The 19,537-nt window shown below is 37.2% G+C and overlaps 1 protein-coding gene across 1 annotated transcript; it reads left to right on the plus strand.

The window, feature by feature from the left end:
* Window positions 1–11,750: 11,750 nt before the first annotated feature.
* Window positions 11,751–18,496, plus strand: fgf19 (fibroblast growth factor 19). Its single transcript, XM_084722887.1, has 3 exons — window positions 11,751–12,169; window positions 12,275–12,378; window positions 17,451–18,496. The coding sequence occupies exons 1-3, from the start codon at window positions 11,959–11,961 to the stop codon at window positions 17,769–17,771; spliced, it is 636 nt and encodes a 211-aa protein (XP_084579013.1). The 5' UTR covers window positions 11,751–11,958; the 3' UTR covers window positions 17,772–18,496.
* The last annotated feature ends 1,041 nt before the right edge of the window (window positions 18,497–19,537 follow it).

Here is a 19,537-nt window from a genome sequence, read left to right on the forward strand (position 1 = left end):
AATTTGGGGGGATTTTTGGAATTATTTTGCATTGTCTGGGGGATTTTTTTTTTTTTTTTTTGTCATGCCCTGCCTATTTTTTGTATTTACTTCTCTCTTTTAATATTAAGGATCTCCATTACCCTGTTTCTATTGTATTTTTATTTTTGTTTGTCAAGATTGAAAGTCTCATTTAACGAGAGTTGTCATGTACCAACTCAACCATAATTAATAAAACATTTGAATTATAAAAAAGAAGTACAGGAGGAGGGAGATGTGAGTGCTGATCGAGCTGCAGCTCCGCCTGAAACCAGGTAAAAGTAAGAATAAGGCTGATTCACAGCAGAGAGAAGGAGAGAAAGCATGTGAATATGGATAGATGTGTCGACTTGATTTAAAATCTTTTATGATCATGAATCATAATGTTACTGTACACTTTTGTGGTGTGTGATTTTTTACTCCAAGTTATATTTGTGTACTTGTAAATACTTAATTACTCCATATTGATTGATCACAACAGTGAGGGAGGAGAGACGAGCTGCAGAGAGGAGGGAGGGGAGTGAGTGAAGTGCTGACCGATTAAACTTTAAAACTTTAACTGGAAAAGTTTACATCAGAACATCCCCCCAGAGTACACTGTTATATTGACAACATGACTAGGCAATTGACTGTCTTATCCATACACAGTGACACAAGGACTTGTCATTCTGATGGCACTGACATGTTCATTGATACAGATATTTACGATCGAACTCAAGACCTTCTTGCTGTGAGGCAGCAGTGCTAACCACTGCACCACCGTGCTGCCTGTGAAGTTCTTATCTGATTAAAATTTGGGCTATGTTGAGATCCATAAATTAAAAATAACAGAAAAAATGAAACTTGTTATTCGTGACCACTGAGTAATTATTATATAATGAAGAGGCCGTGACCTTTCATACAGCTGTAGTGATTCTCTGCTGTGACCCTCAGGATTGTTACATCAGTTTTCTTCCACATTCTCTGGCTGCATGGCACTTTGATGGTGTATCTGCTGCACTGTGGCCTTGCCAGAGCAGGACAGGTGCTCACATAGCTTCTCCACAGTATTTCTGTCCCTCCTGCAGCTGGGGGCTAAAACAGGCCTTGTCACAGCCTGAAAGAATGACAGAATGACAGCTTTCTGCTTGCTCAAACCAAGGCCAGTCCAGGGTAAAGGCTGTAAAGCAGACTAAAGATAGAGGCCAGCCTCCTGCATCCTCCTCCTGTTGTTACTGAGCCTTTCAAGCTCAGCAGTAGGTATCAATAGTGTGTGTGCCAACAGAGACAACAGCCATTAATGCTGTCTGAGTACACATACAGATAGGTGAGGAGATGTTAGGTCAAATACCCCCCACCCCCACTGCACACACACAAATACACACTTGTGTTTTGATGTTTTATTAAATGGAGACGAACAGTAAAGATGGCTTCACGGCCAAGAGAGAGACAGAGCAAGAGAGAGAGAGACAGAGAGAGAGAGAGAGAAAGAGAGAGAGAGAGAGAGAGACAGAGAGAGAGAGAGAGAGAGAGAGTGTGTGTGTGTGTGTGTGTGTGTGTGTGTGTGTGTGTGTGTGTGTGTGTGTGTGTGTGTGTGTGTGTGCAGGACTCTTGCGTGGGCCTAATGCCTGACACAAATGGGATGAATAGTGGACTCCAAATAGTGGACTACTTTATTGTTATAGTGGATCTTCCTAACTGGAACCAATGGGAGCAAATACGAGCATATGGTGGGCAATACACTGCTTCCTGACTGGCGGTGATGCAAACAAGCAAGCGAGTGAACAGCTTCATTTTTTTCAGTGAGGATGTTCAAATCTGTTGTGTATGTCAGCGAACAGGCTGAGCGACAAATGCTCGCCGTGGTTCTATTTATGCAAAGTTTTGTGCACTTGCTTCACCTATCTGGCCAATCAATGCTGACATCCTTTTTTTGGGCTTTTGCCTTTATTGAACAGGACAGCTGAAGAGCAGACAGCAACAATGTAACAAGACTAAGTACAAAAAAAGACGCAACAAGAGTAAAATAAAAAAGGTAACAAGAAGAAAAAGACACAATACAAAAAACAACATAAAAGACTTAAAAAGACACAAAGAAGATGTAAAAAGACCAAAAGAACAATGTAATGAGACTAAAAAGATGTAACAAAACTAAAAACAATGTAACAAGACTAAAAGCATGTAACTAGATGAAAAAATATATAAAAGACAAAAAAGACACAAGAAGAAGAAAAAGATGTAACAAGACTAAAAAAGGTAACAAGAGGAAAAAGACACAATACAAAAACAAAGAAGTAAAAAAGAAAAAAAGACCTAACAAGACAAAACACAATGTTACAAGGCTAAAACAATGTTAACAAGACGAAACAGACAATACAACAAACAATATAAAAAAAACAACATAAAAGAAATTACATAAAAGATGCAACAAGACAAAAGAGACGAAACAAAATAAAAAAGACCTAACACTGCAACACGTTTTCACTTTTACTTCAGCAAAGCAGTCGAATCAGTGTTAATACTTTTTTGCACAGGTATTTAGACTTTTACTTGTGTGGACTTTTGCCACCTCTGATATGTATAAATGTATAAAAATGTATCAGACTATGCATGCAGTAATGCAGCAGAACTAGAATATTGTTGCTGTTGGGTAGAAACTTCATAAGACCAAAACTGTTATTTTTCAGGAAAAAATAAAGCCCTTTGTTTTTAATCTAACTGAATGGTGCTTAGTCAAAGTTAGTAGTTCTTTGTAATACTTTTCAGCAGTTAAATATTTGTAAAACCCACAGACAGACAGAAAAGGAGACCAACAGTATTATTATTATTATTATTATTTTTTTTTAAATACAAACTATAAAAATAAAAATGTCATGATTCATGCGCATGCTTGTGAGCAGGGCCTCATACATCAGGTTTACACTGGGCCTCAAACCCCTTGCAACAGCCCTGTTTGTGCTTGTGTGTGTGTGTGTGTGTGTGTGTGTGTGTGTGTGTGTGTGTGTGGACTGGTGCATTTGAATTAATTTGAAATCTTTCAAATTGGATCTCTGTTTGTTTGAATGCTCCCCTCAGGCAACAGATATGTGGATGATAAACTTTTCTGCAGACATGTTCCCTCCAGTGCTGCCTGCTGACTGATGGTGTTATGAATCCATCGATTAGTAAAACAAACAGGGTCAAGCTGGTGTTGAAATAGCTGGCTGGTTTCTGGATAGTCCAGAGGCAAATCAGGTGCTTACTGGGAGCATTCAAATGCACTCACCACCCGTCGGACAGGACACCTGCTGCTGCACAGCTGTCACACACACACACACACACACACACACACACACACACACACACACACACAATTAATGCTTAAATGTCTCAAACTACCATTTCATATAAAGAAAAGTGCATTTTTCTGCTCTTACTAATTGTGATGTCCTTCACACAGCACAGGAGAGCTTTCATACATCTGGACATCCGAGTTAAGCTGCTGTGTTTAACAACCCTGGAGCAACCCTGGCCAAGCCTGTCAATCCTGTCTGTGTTTTCTACAGGCAAATGAGCTGGGAAGAGTTTCTCAAAAAAAAAAAAAAAAAAAAAAAATACATTTATGAGATTGGAGGTTTCAAACACATCGCCTCACTCTCCCCTTCCTTGTGTGTGAAGAAGCTACACTGGCAAAATGCAAAAGTCCAGATGTAGAGCCAGTGTTTGTTCAGTCTGGGCTACTGTAGAAATATGGCAGTTTAACATGGTGGCCTCCACGGAAGGTAGATATAAAGGGTTCATTCTGAGGTAATGCTGCATAAGTCTTCTTATTTTCAGATTATTATACACTAAGGGTATTTATTGTCAGAAAAGGAATATAATATTGATAAGTATATTTTCATTAAAGTGATTGTTCACCCAAAAATGAAAATTCAGTCATTATATACACACTCTCATGTTAGTCTACAAAACTCCTGGAGTTTCACAAGAAAAAGTGTTAGGTGTTCAATCTCCCAAACAATGGAAGTGAATGGTGACCAGTTTAAAACAAAGAAATCATAAAATGCCTCCATACTGCTCATCTGGCAGAATCTAAGTTTCCTAAACTCCCAACATGCCATTTGCACACCATCACACCACACACACACAGTTCAGACAGTGTGTATGTACATGTGAGCAATAAAAATATGGTGTAAATGACATTTACTTGGCATGTTGGGGCTTCAGGAGACTTGGATTACACCAGACGAGCAGTATGTAGGCATTTTAAGTTTTTATTCTGTTGTTTGTTTGTTTTTTTTACATTACAGATAATGACTGAATTTTCATTTTGGAGTGAACTGTCCGTTTAAATCTATATAACATCCCTTTAATGTTTGGCTTCAAGTAAAAATCATCAACATATTTATTCTGTCAGCTGTTTAGCGGGAAAGGATGCAACAGCTACGGCAAAAATACGGGAAAGCAAACTGTGTCTCAGTTACAGAAGATATATATATTTTTTATATTCTGACTGGCTAAATACTGCACAGTTAATATTAATGCAGAATTTTTAGTTAGTGATGTAATGTCAAATTCACACACCTGACACACAAACTTCCATCAGACTTGATTTGGATGATATTGTCTTTACAGCCATACAAACATTTCTTTGTTTTTCATTAGTAAAATGTCTGCTGTGTCTGTGGGAACAGGACAGTTATCATGTGTCTGAGATGCTCTACATGTGGAGCTGTAAAGTGAAGGTACTAAAGACTCCCCCTCCCTTCCACACTCATCTCTCACTTGTGTTTCCTGTGTGTGTGCTTGTCGTGTATGTGTGTGACTTGAGGAAATGATGTGGACTCTCGTGTTGTATTCATGGGGATCACAGACTCCACAGCTGCAGCTGACTGACTAACATCCCACTGATTCAAACACTCAAACAGGGCTGGGACAGTTACTTTAAAAATGTGTTCCAATACATTTACTGGTTACTAATTAAAAATGTAGTCAGTAACATAATCACATATTAAAGTAATGTAACTTGATTAATTTAATCAATAAAACAATGGTGAAATTGTTAAAGCGATAGTTCACCCAAAAATGAAAATTCACTCAATATCTCCTCCCCCCTGTGCTAATGTGAGGATGGATGAAGATCTCCAGTTCACAAAACATTCCTGGAGCTTCAGTGAAAAAAAGCGTTGCAGCCAAACCCAGTACAATTGAAGTGAATGGTGACCAGTTTTAAAATGTAAAAAAAGAACACACAAAAAAATACAAAATGTCTCCATACTGCTCATGTGGCTTAATCCAAGTGTCCGTAAGCCATGACATTAAAATTTGACCCAAAAAGACGCCATTTACATCATGTTTTTAGCCTAAATGTCAAATGTAGCCTCCCAGACCTGATCCACATGCACACACCTGAAGCGGGTACACAAGCTTTTGCCCAAGATATGGTATGGATTGATAGTGTTCTTTTTTTCAGAATTGTAATTCTACTAATAATCTTAAATTTTACTAAATGTAACTGTAATCAGATTATGTTTATCTGTAATTGTAATGGAATACAGTTATCTTTTTTCTTCCAGATTACATAATCCCATTACATGTAATCTGTTACTTCCTAAAACTGCACTCAAATAATATCTTTGCACACAAACGTGTAGCTGTTTCCATCAGCTGGTGTACACATTTTAATAACGTTTACTGTAAACCTAACAGGGAATATTGTGACTGAAAACAAAGTAACAAAGTGAAACAAATTGTGCACCAGCAGCAGGAAAAAAAAGAGTCACTCATGCTATGTCACTAATGCTGTGGTGTGGATGAGCTGCATACCCAGCCTCAATACTTACTGCTGCTGAATAAAATGTGTCATGTGTGTGTGTTTGAATCTCCCAGCTGGCTAGGTCAGGGCCTTTCTGTGTGGAGTTTGCATGTTCTTCCCGTGTCTGTGTGGGTTCTCTCCGGGTTCTCCAGCTTCCTCCCACAGTCCAAAGACATGCATGCTAGGTTAATTGGTGACTCTAAATTACCCGTAGGTGTGAATGTGAGTGTGAGTGGTTGTCTGTCTCTATGTGTCAGCCCTGTGATGAACAGGTGACTTGTCCAGGGTGAACCCCGCCTCTCACCCAATGCCAGCTGGGATAGACTCCAGCAGCCCGCGACCCTTTGGGAATAAGCGGTTATAGGAAATGGATGGATGGATGTTAGTATTCAGAAGTGTCCAGGACTCAAAGCTGCTACAGTGGAACATACTGAACATATCTGTGCGGGGCAAATTGATCATTATTTTTTGTGAGCAGTTATTTATTGTTTATATTATAGGTGGGAGAGGCAAGAATACAGTCATAAATGTAGTACAATGTAAGGTGGGACACAATGTAAACAAATAGTTTCTTTGTGCCCCAATTTGCTTTGTTTCTTCTCCCACAACCCACTTCACCCCCAACCTCTAACCCTAGCATGGTAAACCAAAGCAGTGAAGCTGCCAGTGTTCGTTAGTTAATCCAACATTTGATTAGGAAAAGATTGATTGCCAACCACCCTGACAATTGATCGATAAAACATTTTACCAGGGATGGAAGTAACTCATTACAAAATAATTACTAACTACAAATACTCAAATTACTGTAATTAAGTAGTTTTTTTTGGGGAGAGTGCTTGTACTATTGAGACTAAATTTTCAAGTCTGTACTTTTACTCGTACTTAAATACACAATACACAAAATTATCTACTTAGTTACTCTTAAAATCATAGTTGAGTACTGAGTACAGTTTAAATTAATATTCAAACCTTTCATCTGAATTTTAGTGGCCAATCAGGTGATCTGATCACAAACAGGCCAATGAAAACAAAGACAAACGAATGCCAAACAAATGAAAAAACAAAACAAAATGCTATAGCACACATTTGGAGTAAGGATGTTAATGATTAAGCATTAATCGATTCATTGCCGTTAAGAATTTAACCAATTAAAAATGTTTTCATGGATATTTATATTATATTTTGACATTGTTTTGTCTGGTGGAGCATTTGTTGAATAAGAAAAATAAAACTTGGACTTAAAATGAGAAAAAAAACGACAAAAGAAACAAAAATTGAAAATGAGGGGAAAAAACATGTTTTGTATTAATTATTAATTAATTATTAATGATTAATCAGTTGTCAGAGTTTTCAACTACTGGGTCAGGAAAACGCAAAATTAGTTTGGAGAAGTGACTGTGACATCAGTGGTTAAAAATAACTAATACTCTGAGTAGTTTTTGTGATAAATACTTGGTACTTTTTACTTGTACTTGAGTAATACTTTGGCAGTGTAACAGTACTTGTAGTTGAGTACAGATTTTCAATACTCTTTCCACCAGTGCTATTTTTTCATTGAGGTATATCAAAATATGTCAGCTTCTCTTTGAAGTTGCTAACAATGTCAATTATCTATTGCTTGCAACTCTCTAGTCGTTTTGGTCATTGACAAACAGTAAACAGTCAATTTTATCACCAGAGATCCAACCAACAGAAAAATTAAACCTTTTTTGTTTTTTTTTAAGTCATTTACTTGTTTATTTGTCATCTGCCACAGCAGCAGTGCTCTGGTCCCCTCTCTGCTGCTGGCACATGTGTTCTCTTTGAAGCAACACCACTGCCCTCTGATGGAGAAAAGTTGTTACCAACAAAGTGGAAATTGACCCATTAAAGGATAATTTAGAGTGAATTAAACTGACCATACAAATGGATCACAACAATTACTCTCTACGTGTATAGAAGAAAAAATTAAATTATTATTAAAGCTGGTTATTGTCCACATTGTTCTGGTCATGGTGGTTTTGTTCCATCACAGCTGTCTTTCTTTCAAAGTTGCTTCATGTTCTGATCTACATATTTTCACATGCTTTTATTAACATTTAGTACAATGTCCACAGCCACACACAGAAATGAATGATAACGAATCTAGCTTGGATCAGCATATTAGGAAGTCCAAGGCCAAGACAGTCTAACTGTTACGTAATCAGCAGACTCTCCAATGATTGGATGGAAATAAATGTAGGCGTATGCGACCACATAATATAGCATGGCTGCAACATCGGCTGCACTGCACACAAAAGCCAGGTTTTGTGGCCTGACATCAACATAAGTAAAACAAAGATACAAAAATTGACTGAAAGTGTGCATGGGCAATAAATATGAACATGAATGAACAGATGAACATCAGCAAGTTTTGCCAGTTTCAGGTAAAAAGAAGAAGCTGATGCTGCTGACACAACATGAGCTGCTGTTGGTCTTATTGTTTGACTCAACAGTAATGAACAGGTTCTCCACTTTATCTCTAAATTGTTGTCATAGAACAGGAGTTTGCAGCCTTTACAATCAAAAGAGCCATTTTTGGCCCAAAAAATAAAAAGAAATTGCAACTATTAAATTCTCTCCTTTCCCTGAAGACCCTTTTTATTAATTTGGCATCCATAACAAGTTTATGGAGACTCAAGAAGACTAGCCACTGTAAATTATCTCAACAAAAAATTAGTAATTGGTCAATTTTTTTCCAAAACTTAAGAATCTGAGTTGGGCTCAAAACTCAAAAATCTATTGCAATCTGTAGACCTACAACAGTGATGAATGATAATTAGAATGTAAAGGAAAAAAATGTTATTCATTTTCATATAATTCCTTGCCAAAGCCACAGGGAGCCACTGAAGCGGGGCTTAAGAGCCACATGTGGCTCCAGAGCCTCAGGTTGCAGACCCCCATTATAGAATAATCTGTCTGTAATAAAAACCTGACACTGAGCAGTATCCTGACAGAACATCCAATGAAGCATAAACCATAATTCCTCTTCCTTTTTCTTTTCTTCCTGTTACTTGATCTGCACCTCCTTCTATCTCTGTGTCCTTCTCTTCTTCTTCTTTAGGCATTTATCCTGCTTCTCCTTTCTCTGTCTCTTCTGTGTCCTCTGTCTTTGCTTCATTGCCTATTAACTGTGTCCATGCAGTGGGAGGGAGACTATGGGTGACTGTGAGTGTTAACTGGGCATCTTTTGTCCTTTCAGCTTCATGGATTATTGATATTAAGTCTGCTCATTTCTTTTTCTGTACAGTTTTTTTTGTATGTACTGTATTGTGTTGTAACATTGAAAAGATAATTCCTATTCTAGGCTGCCATCTAGTGACATAAACTGTGCACATATTTTATCTAAAGGGGGGGAAAAATTACTTGTCAAAGTGCCACAACACACACAGGCAGTAACACCATCTTCCGTCAGAGGAGATCAATTCACAAATCTAAAAACTTTCCAATGATAAGCTTTTGAAATCTGGGCCTCAGATTGCATTTTGGTGAATGGCGATGTTTGCTCTCCATTACTCTTTAACTTGCCTGTATGTAAATGCAAGGCCGAGCAGCGGAAGCACAGGCCAGAATGTGATAAGAGCGGAAAGAAGTCTGTTATTTTAGTGTGGAGTGACCCAGTCTCACAGCTCCACTGGATTCAGACCAATCTGTAGACTTTACCCTATCCACAAATAAAAAATGTGCAATTTGACAGAGAACATTTGGTAGCACTTTATGTAACGTCATTTTGCAACATGATCATCAATATAGGTCTATAGGCACGAGTCAAGGTTTACTACAGCTTGAACTGCTCCTTCTGACAATATTATTCACCTTTAGTACTACTACTACTACTACTACTACTACTACTACTACTACTACTACTACTAGTAGTAGTAGTAGTAGTAGTAGTAGTAGTAGCACTGCTGCTGCTGCTGCTGCTAGCTCTATTATATTACTGCTTCCTAGACGTGGCAAAAGTACACATATTCTGTACTCAAGTGAAAGCAAAGATATTTGAGTAAAAACTCTGGTAAAAGTAGGAGAACTTTTTCAACTTCATAACTCAAGTAAAAGTGTAGAGGAAAAGGCTCTGAAATGTACTCATAGTACAAAACATTTCTACTGCCTGTTTGTGTGCAGAGCTAACTGAACCCAACCTTTCCTCTGAAGTCAAGTCTCCCTCTCTGTCTGTTTCATCTTTTTATGTCTTACACATTGGTTTACGTCTCTCTAGTGTGTACTGATGGATGTATGATGGAATCACCTTTTCTATGTGTTACTGTCTCCTCCATGTAGGTTGAAATCAGCCTTGATGTTGGGAAGGCAATGATGTAACATATACATATACAGTATATTGCTCTATAACTGCATATTACTGTTTGGGAAAATAAGGTACATACCTTTACTGTGTATATTTTGTTTTAGTATCTATTACTGCATTATTTATTCTGTGTAGATTGTACATATTTTACATACCTTTTTATGTTTTTTATATTTTTTCTTCAATTGCTTTATGTGATATATTTTTCCATTCTTGAATGGGAGCATCTGTAATGGGAACAGTTCCCCTACAGGGATCAATTAAACGTTTCTGATTCTGATTCTGAGTAAAAATATTAAATAATTCCCCTGAAATGCATTAGAACTAAAGTAGCATGCTTGTTTTGAAGATGTGGAGTGGAAAGTACATATATTTATGTTTAAATAGAGGGGATATAAAGTAAAAAGCTGTCAGAAAAATAAATACTCAAGTAAAGTACAGATATCTGAAAACTCTACATCAAGTATTTGTACTTGTAGGTGCATTATATATTCATTCATTACAAGTCCTTGCTTAAAAATGTTAAGTAATGTAGACTTTCTTAGTATTATTAGCAAAATGTTATTAAAATATTCGTGTAAAAATTACTCAGTATGAGGCTATATGTTATTATTTTTTATGTCTCCTCACATTTATATCGCTTGGTTACTTATTAATATTTTTTCTGATTGATGCTTATTCTTTCTTGCTATTAACCTGCTGCAGTAACACTGCACATTTGTTTCCTGTTGTGGGACTAATAAAGGAATATCTCCTCTTATCATATTATTGTATTAAAATATCGGATTGTTAATGATGATGCAATAAAGTATAAGTGGCTGTTTAACTGTCATAGCTGGTCGAGGCACAGTTGATTTATAACTGTATGTACTAATACTCCCTTCAGTATCGTAGGAGAGAAATACAAGTAGGCCTTCATCACATTTGTTGTCCATTCTTGAGTAAATGTACCTCCATGGTTAAACTATTGTTAATAATAATTAAAGTATGTTAATCCGCATACTCCCTTATAATTTATAGTAGCATTATTGTAGTTGCTAGTGTGGAAGTAACTAATTACGAATACTAAACTGTAATTAAGTAGTTTTTTTGGGAGGATACTTGTACATTTATGAGTAGATTTGTAAGTCTGTACTTTTACTTGTAGTTGCATTATATCTACTTTGTGATTTTTTTCTTTGTTACTTAGTTTATTTTGTATTCTTATGCTCCTGTAAAGCACTTTGAATGGTGCTATATAGATAAACTTTGTGCCTTTTAAAATAATAATAATCGTAATTGAGTACTGAGTTAAGTTTGAATTAATATCCAAACCTTTCACTTGCAATAAGGTCTTCTGATGGCAAGCAGGCCACTGACAATGTCATATGGATGATCTGGAGGAGGGAGCCTCCCTTCACAGAGGGCCACTTGGGGCAATTATTCTATGGAACACTAATAGAAACCACGTGCCGTGCTGAGTTTGTGCCAAACTCAATTCATTCTAAAAGAGTAAGTGTTGCCTGGTACATTCTGAAAATTATTTATCAGTAAGTGGGCTAATCAATCAGCATCTTAACTGATATTTAAGATCAAAATGAATTACCAGAGTTCTGAATGGAGTTGGTGTAAGCATGACAGGCACTCACCTCAGGGCCCATCTGGGGCCAGGAGAGCTATGATTCAGTTGGATGTCGTGCAGGGGTGTGTTGTGGTCTGCTTCTGGGAACTGGCTTTTGGAAAGAGGTTATCTGCAGCTGATAAGAGCGACATTTAAAAGGCTGGTTAGGATGAGACTGAATGACTTCACTGAGCAGACAGGAGGGAGCAGCAGCACAGAGCTGAGACCGGATTTTGACGAATCATGCTGCTGTTCGTGGTCACTGTATCTGTTGTCAATATGCTTTTCTCTGGTGGAGTTCTTTGTATGCCCCTACTGGACCAGGGGCCCCACATCACCCATGGCTGGGGCCAGGTGGTCCGACTCAGGCACCTGTATGCCGCCAGGCCGGGACTGCACCTGCTGATCAGCGAGGATGGACAGATCTATGGCTCTGCAGACCAGACTGTGTACAGTAAGTCCAGCATTTCAATAGACAGACCTAACAGGCTGCAGACTGTAAATCTCACTGATGGCTGCAGATGGAGATTTTTCTTTCTAATGATCATTTGAACTGCAGGCCTGCTGGAGATCCGTCCAGTGGATCCAGGCTGTGTTGTCATCAGAGGAGCAGCAACCGCACGTTTTCTCTGTATACAACGAGATGGAAGACTGTACTCATCGGTAAGATTTCACACGACAATCTGTCATCTGTTTATTCTTGACTATAAGAAGTTATTTGTTGGTCTATTACTGTGTCAGAGCTTTACTTTCATCACAAATGAGGACATTTTTTTTGTGTAATTAGCACTGCAGAATACTTGATAATTAGTATAACAAGTATAACTCAATACAAACCTTAATTATAAGGTGAAATTTGAATTTTAGTGTGAGATCTACCTCTGCTCTGATTTTTTTTATAGCTGCAAAACATCATATTCAACATATTCAGCTAAAGCTGAATGTTTTAAAATAAAACCTTGACTAGGAGTAAGAGAGTTATTTAACACGTTAAATTAAAAGCATGGCCATAAATTATTATTTTAGATAAATATATATGTTTATAGATAAAAACCCAAAGATTAAATCAATAGACAAGAACCACATCACCAAAACTGCTGATAAGAAACACATTATCCTATGAGAATCTACAATAAAATATCAAAATGATTTTTTAAATAATTAATATAATAATAATTAATATTTAATAATTCATGTGACTTCATCATATCCTCGTAGTTTTATTGGAGTTTTAATTTAATCTCAAAAGTCCTTTTATTTCATGTAATTTTTGTCTGTTACACGATGCGTCATTTTTCATGACATGAGTTGTCACCAGTCCCCACCCTCTCACCTGTCAGCCAGTCACATTTCCCCAGCCTGTCGAGAACTGCCTCAGCTGTGTTTTTACTTTACTTTTCTTTCCCCAGGAACAAAACCGGAAACTGAACTCCATTCAAAAACATATTGACACTTGTGATAACACAAACACACTGGAACAAAAACCGTTTTGAGGGGATTTTGATTTTTACTCTTCAATTATGCTGCAAAAATGTATTTTAAGAGATTAAACTCTTGGCTATTAAAGCTTGTAATGGGTCAACCTCTAAATGATTAAATTTTTTAATGTAATGTAGAAGACATCTTACAGCGTTGACAAAATGTATGATTTTTTCATTTCACAGCATAGTCAAGTGTCTCAGAGTTCTCTTAATGTTAATCAAAATACACATTTTTTTAAACCAAAATTCTTATTTAGCTTTGATTTAGGACTACAGAGTTGACATGTTATGGTTGAGACAAATGTGATAGCAATATTATTGAATGAATTTGTCTAAAAATATAAAGTTTACCAGTGCTTGAGCAGTATTCCTGCCTTTTTTAAACCAGGAAGTGAGACAGGGGTCCTTAGGGTATAACCTAATTAACCTGATTAAATCATGTTTTTGATCTGATGAAGTTGACAGAAATCTGGGACACAACTTTAAAAGGCAAACATTTTCATAAAAAAAAAACAATTTTAAAACAAAGGTGATGATAATAATAGCACATTTTTTTTATACTTTTGTTATTTTGTTAGTTTTAGATTCTAAAAGCTTTTAACATTTTCATGAGTTTTTGTAAATTCTTGTCTTGGAAAAGGGTGTTTTTCTGCCCCAGAGCAAGTTTAAAAATTAAAAAAAATGAAAGTAAACCAAATATTTAATATAAATAAATCCTTAAATAACATTTTTTCACCAAAAAGTGGAATTAGGGTGCTAGTATTAGTAATTTTTAAAACTGTTTTGTTTTTGTTTTTTCTCAAGAATGGACACTAATCCACCGTAGAACATTACCTCACCAATAGTGTGTCATGCAGTTCACTCCATGTCTAGATAAAGGAAAAAAAATCATGTAAAATAAATCTTATATTGTTTATTTATTATTTCAGTGTTGAGCAGCCAAATAAACACCATTTCCCATAAGCACTAAACTCTCAGAGGTTAAATGTGACATTCCATTTCACACCCACATTCATTTCTAGCCTTTTGTGAGGCTTTTCTACCTTTTATTGCATTAATATAGATAAGTTTTGAGTTTCATATAGAAACTAGTAGAGGTCTTTCAGTAGAGTGCAGATCTCTGCCAGGCAACAGCTGATGAAGCACCTACTGCAATGCCACCACAGATGCCAGATAGTGAGAGAAGTTCTGAATTTAGTTATTGTTTTTGTACAGCACAGTATAAAGATTTACATACCTCAATGTATGTATGTATGTATGTATGTATGTATGTATGCTGGAATGACATGGCTGGCACCAGTGGATGACTTCTGGTCATCTAGTTTCACATGATACAGTGTCTTCAGCTTCTAGCTTTAAAACCGAGCCCGTTACAGCCAATGAAAAAAAGACAGATGTAACAGTCACACTCAGACACCCACACAAAGACATACACAGCCAAATGACATGATCCTCTCCAGGCTACACTTAACTTGACCTACAATATGACTATGACAAACAAAAAACAATAAAACTCACCATATTACAGATTTTTGCTCACTATTAACTATTGTCACAAACAGTGGTGATCTTTGCACCTTTTCAAAAGTGATGCAGCTGAAGAGAACAGTGCTTGACACTTGTATAAAATCAATTTTATGCAGTAACATTTCTAAGGATCTTCCAGAAAGATTTCAGTGAGATTGCTGACCTCAGGTGTCCTGCCGATTTTCATATGTTGTTAATCAGCTTCCATGTTCAGAAAACATGCCAGTCAGGCATTCATTCAAACAGAGGAGCGGTTCATCAACCTTTGTCCGGTGTGGTGCAGGGTAGGATGTGTTTGCAAAGTGAAAAACCTGAATGAAAAGATCCAGCAGCAGCAACAACAACCTTGGCCTCTGGCTGCCTCCGTTTGGCCAAAGTAAACAGTCCTCGAAGAACTTGCAGCACCGTTTACACGTTTTTTTTCTTTGTTTGTTTGTTTGTTTTGGACAAAATGGGCCTTCTATGTCAAAACAGCATTCACGAAATCCTAATGGAAACTGGAAGTCTACTTTTAAGATTTTTTTGGACTTTATCGTATAGAGACAGCTGAAGAGCAGACAGGAAAGGGGAGTAGACACACTGACACAGGCCGCAGGTGGGAGTCAAACCTGCGGCTGCTACAGAGGACTGATGGCCTCAGTATCCCTGTGTCTCCGCCCAGAAACTTTAAGTCTAATTTAGGAGTGATGTTGCTGTCTGAGCTCCTTTCTAACCAGTATGGACAGCAATGATTAATGAAATTTAAAAAACAAAACTCATTAGAGTAAAGAATACTGAAGATTTTTTCTCAATTCATTGTTAAGTCAATGAAATGTAATTACATGGTTAAAAAAAAACAACAACTGCTACATTGCCATTCTTTTCCAGGTTTTTATAATGGAAATGTCCACTCAATCTTTACAAAAAGCAGTGACATAGGTTACAGCGCCCTCCCATCCTCTCCCCACACACACAAAAAGAGTCCGATCCTGTCATAGTCTCATAAGAGGAGCGACACTGCAACTTTCTTAGATTTTAAAGTTCAAAAAGCAACATATATTGTTTAGAATGGCTTGGAAAAATAGCATTTTGACTTTAAAATTTAATGTTCAGATTTGTAAACATTAGGAACACTACTGGGAAGAGAAGGAATAATATAAAAACCAAAAATGGCTCAAGTCACAACAAGACAAAGTAACCGTTGCTGAACATTGGCTATAAGTGACAATTACATGCAGACTGGAGCAAAGGGTGTCAGACTGGTAACTGAGTTTACAGTAATGGCATGACACTGCAAAGATCCTAGGATGAATGGCCGTGGATTGAGGAATGGGCCCAAAGAGACTGCATATGTAGAAGGTCCAGAATTTTGTGCTCTGCTCCCTGCGTAGAGCAGTATCTATCCAACATTAGCTAACAATAGCCAAAGAAAGCGAGTGAAAGTGAAGGAGCGTTTTATTTCATGTCAACTGAACTTTTCAACTAAGAAGAATGCGTGAGACTACTGCTTAAATTCTTATATGTATATCTATATACATATACATATATATTATATATATACTTATTCCAGTGACATAGTTTTTTACTTGAAGTTAATAATTTATTAAGTACTTTAGTATTTATTCTCCAGTATTTGACATGTAAAATAAAGAACACTCTCATATATTTTCATATATAAATACAGAGGGAGGACAGTATAGCATATTGGCTAAAATACAAACAAAAAGAAAACAAAACTGTGGCAAGTGGAACATCTGCTGCTTGTAGATGAGAACATCAGAGAAAACATGATACTGTAGAGATGCATGGAAAATCATAGCAAGCCAAGCACTGGGTCAAAAAGTAGTGTTAATGATATAAAAGTGATAGGACTGGTCGCCAAATAAAAATGAGTTAAAAATTAACTTAAAATCAACTTAAAAATTAACAACAGGCAAGAAATCATAATTTTGTCTTCTGTTGGTTTGTATCCACAATGTGATCTTAACTTGTTTGTATCCACTGATCTCTGGGATTCAACGTTTTCTTTTTTATGCTCCTCTCTGAGGTACAAGACAAGAGAAAAATATCTTACTCATTGTTTCTCCAACACAAGGAAACAAGTTTAATGAATTTAAAAATCAGAATTCATAATTATTATTTATATATAATTATTTGTCATTATAATCAATTATCTATTTTTATATTAAAATTTCAAAAAGTACTCAATGTTTCACCCAGAGGGCCACTTTGACCAGTCATGTTTCACAGGTGTCATATTTTACAAGTCTTCCCACATCTATTTCCTGCCTCACAAGTTTGCTGCTCTTATCTTTTTAATATCATCTTAACTTAGAACTTAGAAGGATTTTAGACTGTTGATTGGACAAAACAAGTAATTTGAAGACATCTACGAAGCCCATAAACTGACATAATATAGTCAAAAACATAACTAAATTCCAAATTTAATAAAAATCATCTCCAGCATCTCAAAATGTGAATTTCACGCTGAAGTTCCTATTGCATCCTTTTCTCATGGTGTGTCTCCAGTTCTCAGGCATGTGCCAAAGTGTTTGTATACAGCACCACAGCTGTCCCTGTACAGTGTTTAGGGAGCGTTACCTGTGCTAATAGCATACGTTTGGCCATGCTCCTCTAGTCTTGTTTGGTTGATCCAGTCTGTACAAAGTCCTCACAGTCATCATGTTTCATGTCAGTATTTGTAGAAGATGAACATGCTGACATGTGAACGTCTCTCATGGTTTCCAGCACACTTACAGCAGAGATGACTGCACCTTCAGAGAGCAGATCCTGCCTGATGGGTACAACATCTATGTCTCTGACAGACACGGAGCCTTACTCAGTCTTGGAAACCACCGGCAGAGGCTGCAGGGCCGAGACCGAGGCGTCCCGGCTCTGGCCCAATTCCTCCCCAGGATCAGCACACTGGATCAGGCCTCACACCCTGGACTGGATGTCCCTGACCAGCCGGAACAGACTGCAGCCCAAACAGAGGAACCCGTGGACACAATGGACTCATTAGGAAAGCTTTCTCAGATCATCCACAGTCCCAGCTTTGACAAGAGATGAGACAGCAGCAGACACACCAGTACATGGATGTGTCCTGAGGAGTTCTGCTTTGTCTGAGACCTGGACCCTGCTCTCCAGGGACTGACTGCACTTTCAGCCAGCACCCGGTTTGCTATACCCCTCCAGCACTGTCCTGTCAGACAAGACCGCACAAAAGACAAGAGTAGTGTCTTACAGAGGGGAGGATGACATGTGAACTGAGCATGATGTCATCCTGTCATTTTCAGTAACAAGCTTTACATTTACTGAACAAATGGATGCAGTGTGCTCATTGTTCCTCCTGTGGTCCACCAGCATGGACATGTTTGACATTCTGTTCTGTTCAGAGTAAAGAGACAGCAACAGGAACCAGAGATGAACTGAGAGCAACACCTCCACAGGCGGGAAAAGGGAAAAGAATTCACACTGTTTGATTGTGCAGTGGCACATGAGCAAGGACCAAATGTGTGATGAGACATTCTGCCTGTCCTGACTGTTGACATCCAAACACAAAGTCTCTCTGTTTAGAACAGACATAAAGTGCTGTGAGAACACAACAGGACTGTCAGGGTGTCCTGCCTCAGTGAGGTGAGGAGGAGGAACCAGACTGTGTTGCCTGTAGATGAGGATCAGCATGTTGGTAAAATGAACTGTGTGGGATAGTCTGTTAAAAACGTGACTACTTCTCCACACCTGGCAAAAAGTCGAGTCCTCTTACAGTATTTATTTGGTTATTTAAATGTCCAGCATTTTCAGTGTCAATATCTCATATCTGCATTTTACTGTGAGTTATGTTTATGTCTCCTGTTAGATGTAAAGCAACTGTTTGTCTTTATTACAAAATATTCCAAACAGGATCACTGTGTGTGATTATTGCTTGTTAAGATAGTTGTATAATTATAAATAGTTATAAAAATAGCAGCATTCTACTGACTAATTTATTTTGTGAGGTACTATAATTACAAGTAAATGGTGAGAATAATCTGAGCACAAAGATCCACAAACTAAAGATTCACAGCTTTCACCCACATATATGATCATTATATTAATCATGGAAGTCTCCCTGACTGTCAACTGACTACCCCCAGAGACTGTAACACCAACTACACCTAAAATACAATCATAACTGACAGAAACAGAGAAACTTAACTGATCATTACTATAATAAAATAAGTAAAATTAAAAAAAACACAAGAAATATGTTTATAAAAAGTGAAATAAATATATAGAATATAACATAAAAGAATGACATAATGTACATTTGTGTAGATCAGTCTTTCCCAAAGACTGGGTCCGGACCCACAGGTGGGTCACAGGAGATTTTATTTGGGCCCCCCAATAAATACAAGACTATGAAGGAAATTCTGCAAATTTAAGATTTATACCCACAGTACTGCTCTGATAAAACATTTAAAATGTGTGCATTGGTCTACTGAGGGGAGAAAAAAAATTAGAGCCTGTTCATTCCATGTAAATGCACTTATTTTGTCTCATTTATGGAGTAGGGTAAAATGTCCTATGTTGTTTTCCTGATAAGATTAAATAAAAACAATGAAATGGCCTGTTAACTCAGCCTAAATGCATTCATTTCTCATCTCTCAACTATTTGTCATTTTTAAAAAGTGGGTCCTCAGGAATAAAGAAACACTGGTGTAGATGATGTGTTTGAGTCGCATCTACACAATGACTGCAACAGACTATGGCAGTCGAGCACAGATTGTTCCAGAAAGCTGAAGAAAAGTATTTTTAAAAAAAAATGTTTTAACCGCTCCATCTCAGCTTTACAA

Source organism: Lutjanus erythropterus, chromosome 1 (genome assembly GCF_056507025.1).
Source record: "Lutjanus erythropterus isolate fLutEry1 chromosome 1, fLutEry1.hap2, whole genome shotgun sequence".
In the NCBI taxonomy this organism is placed as follows: Eukaryota; Metazoa; Chordata; class Actinopteri; order Lutjaniformes; family Lutjanidae; genus Lutjanus; species Lutjanus erythropterus.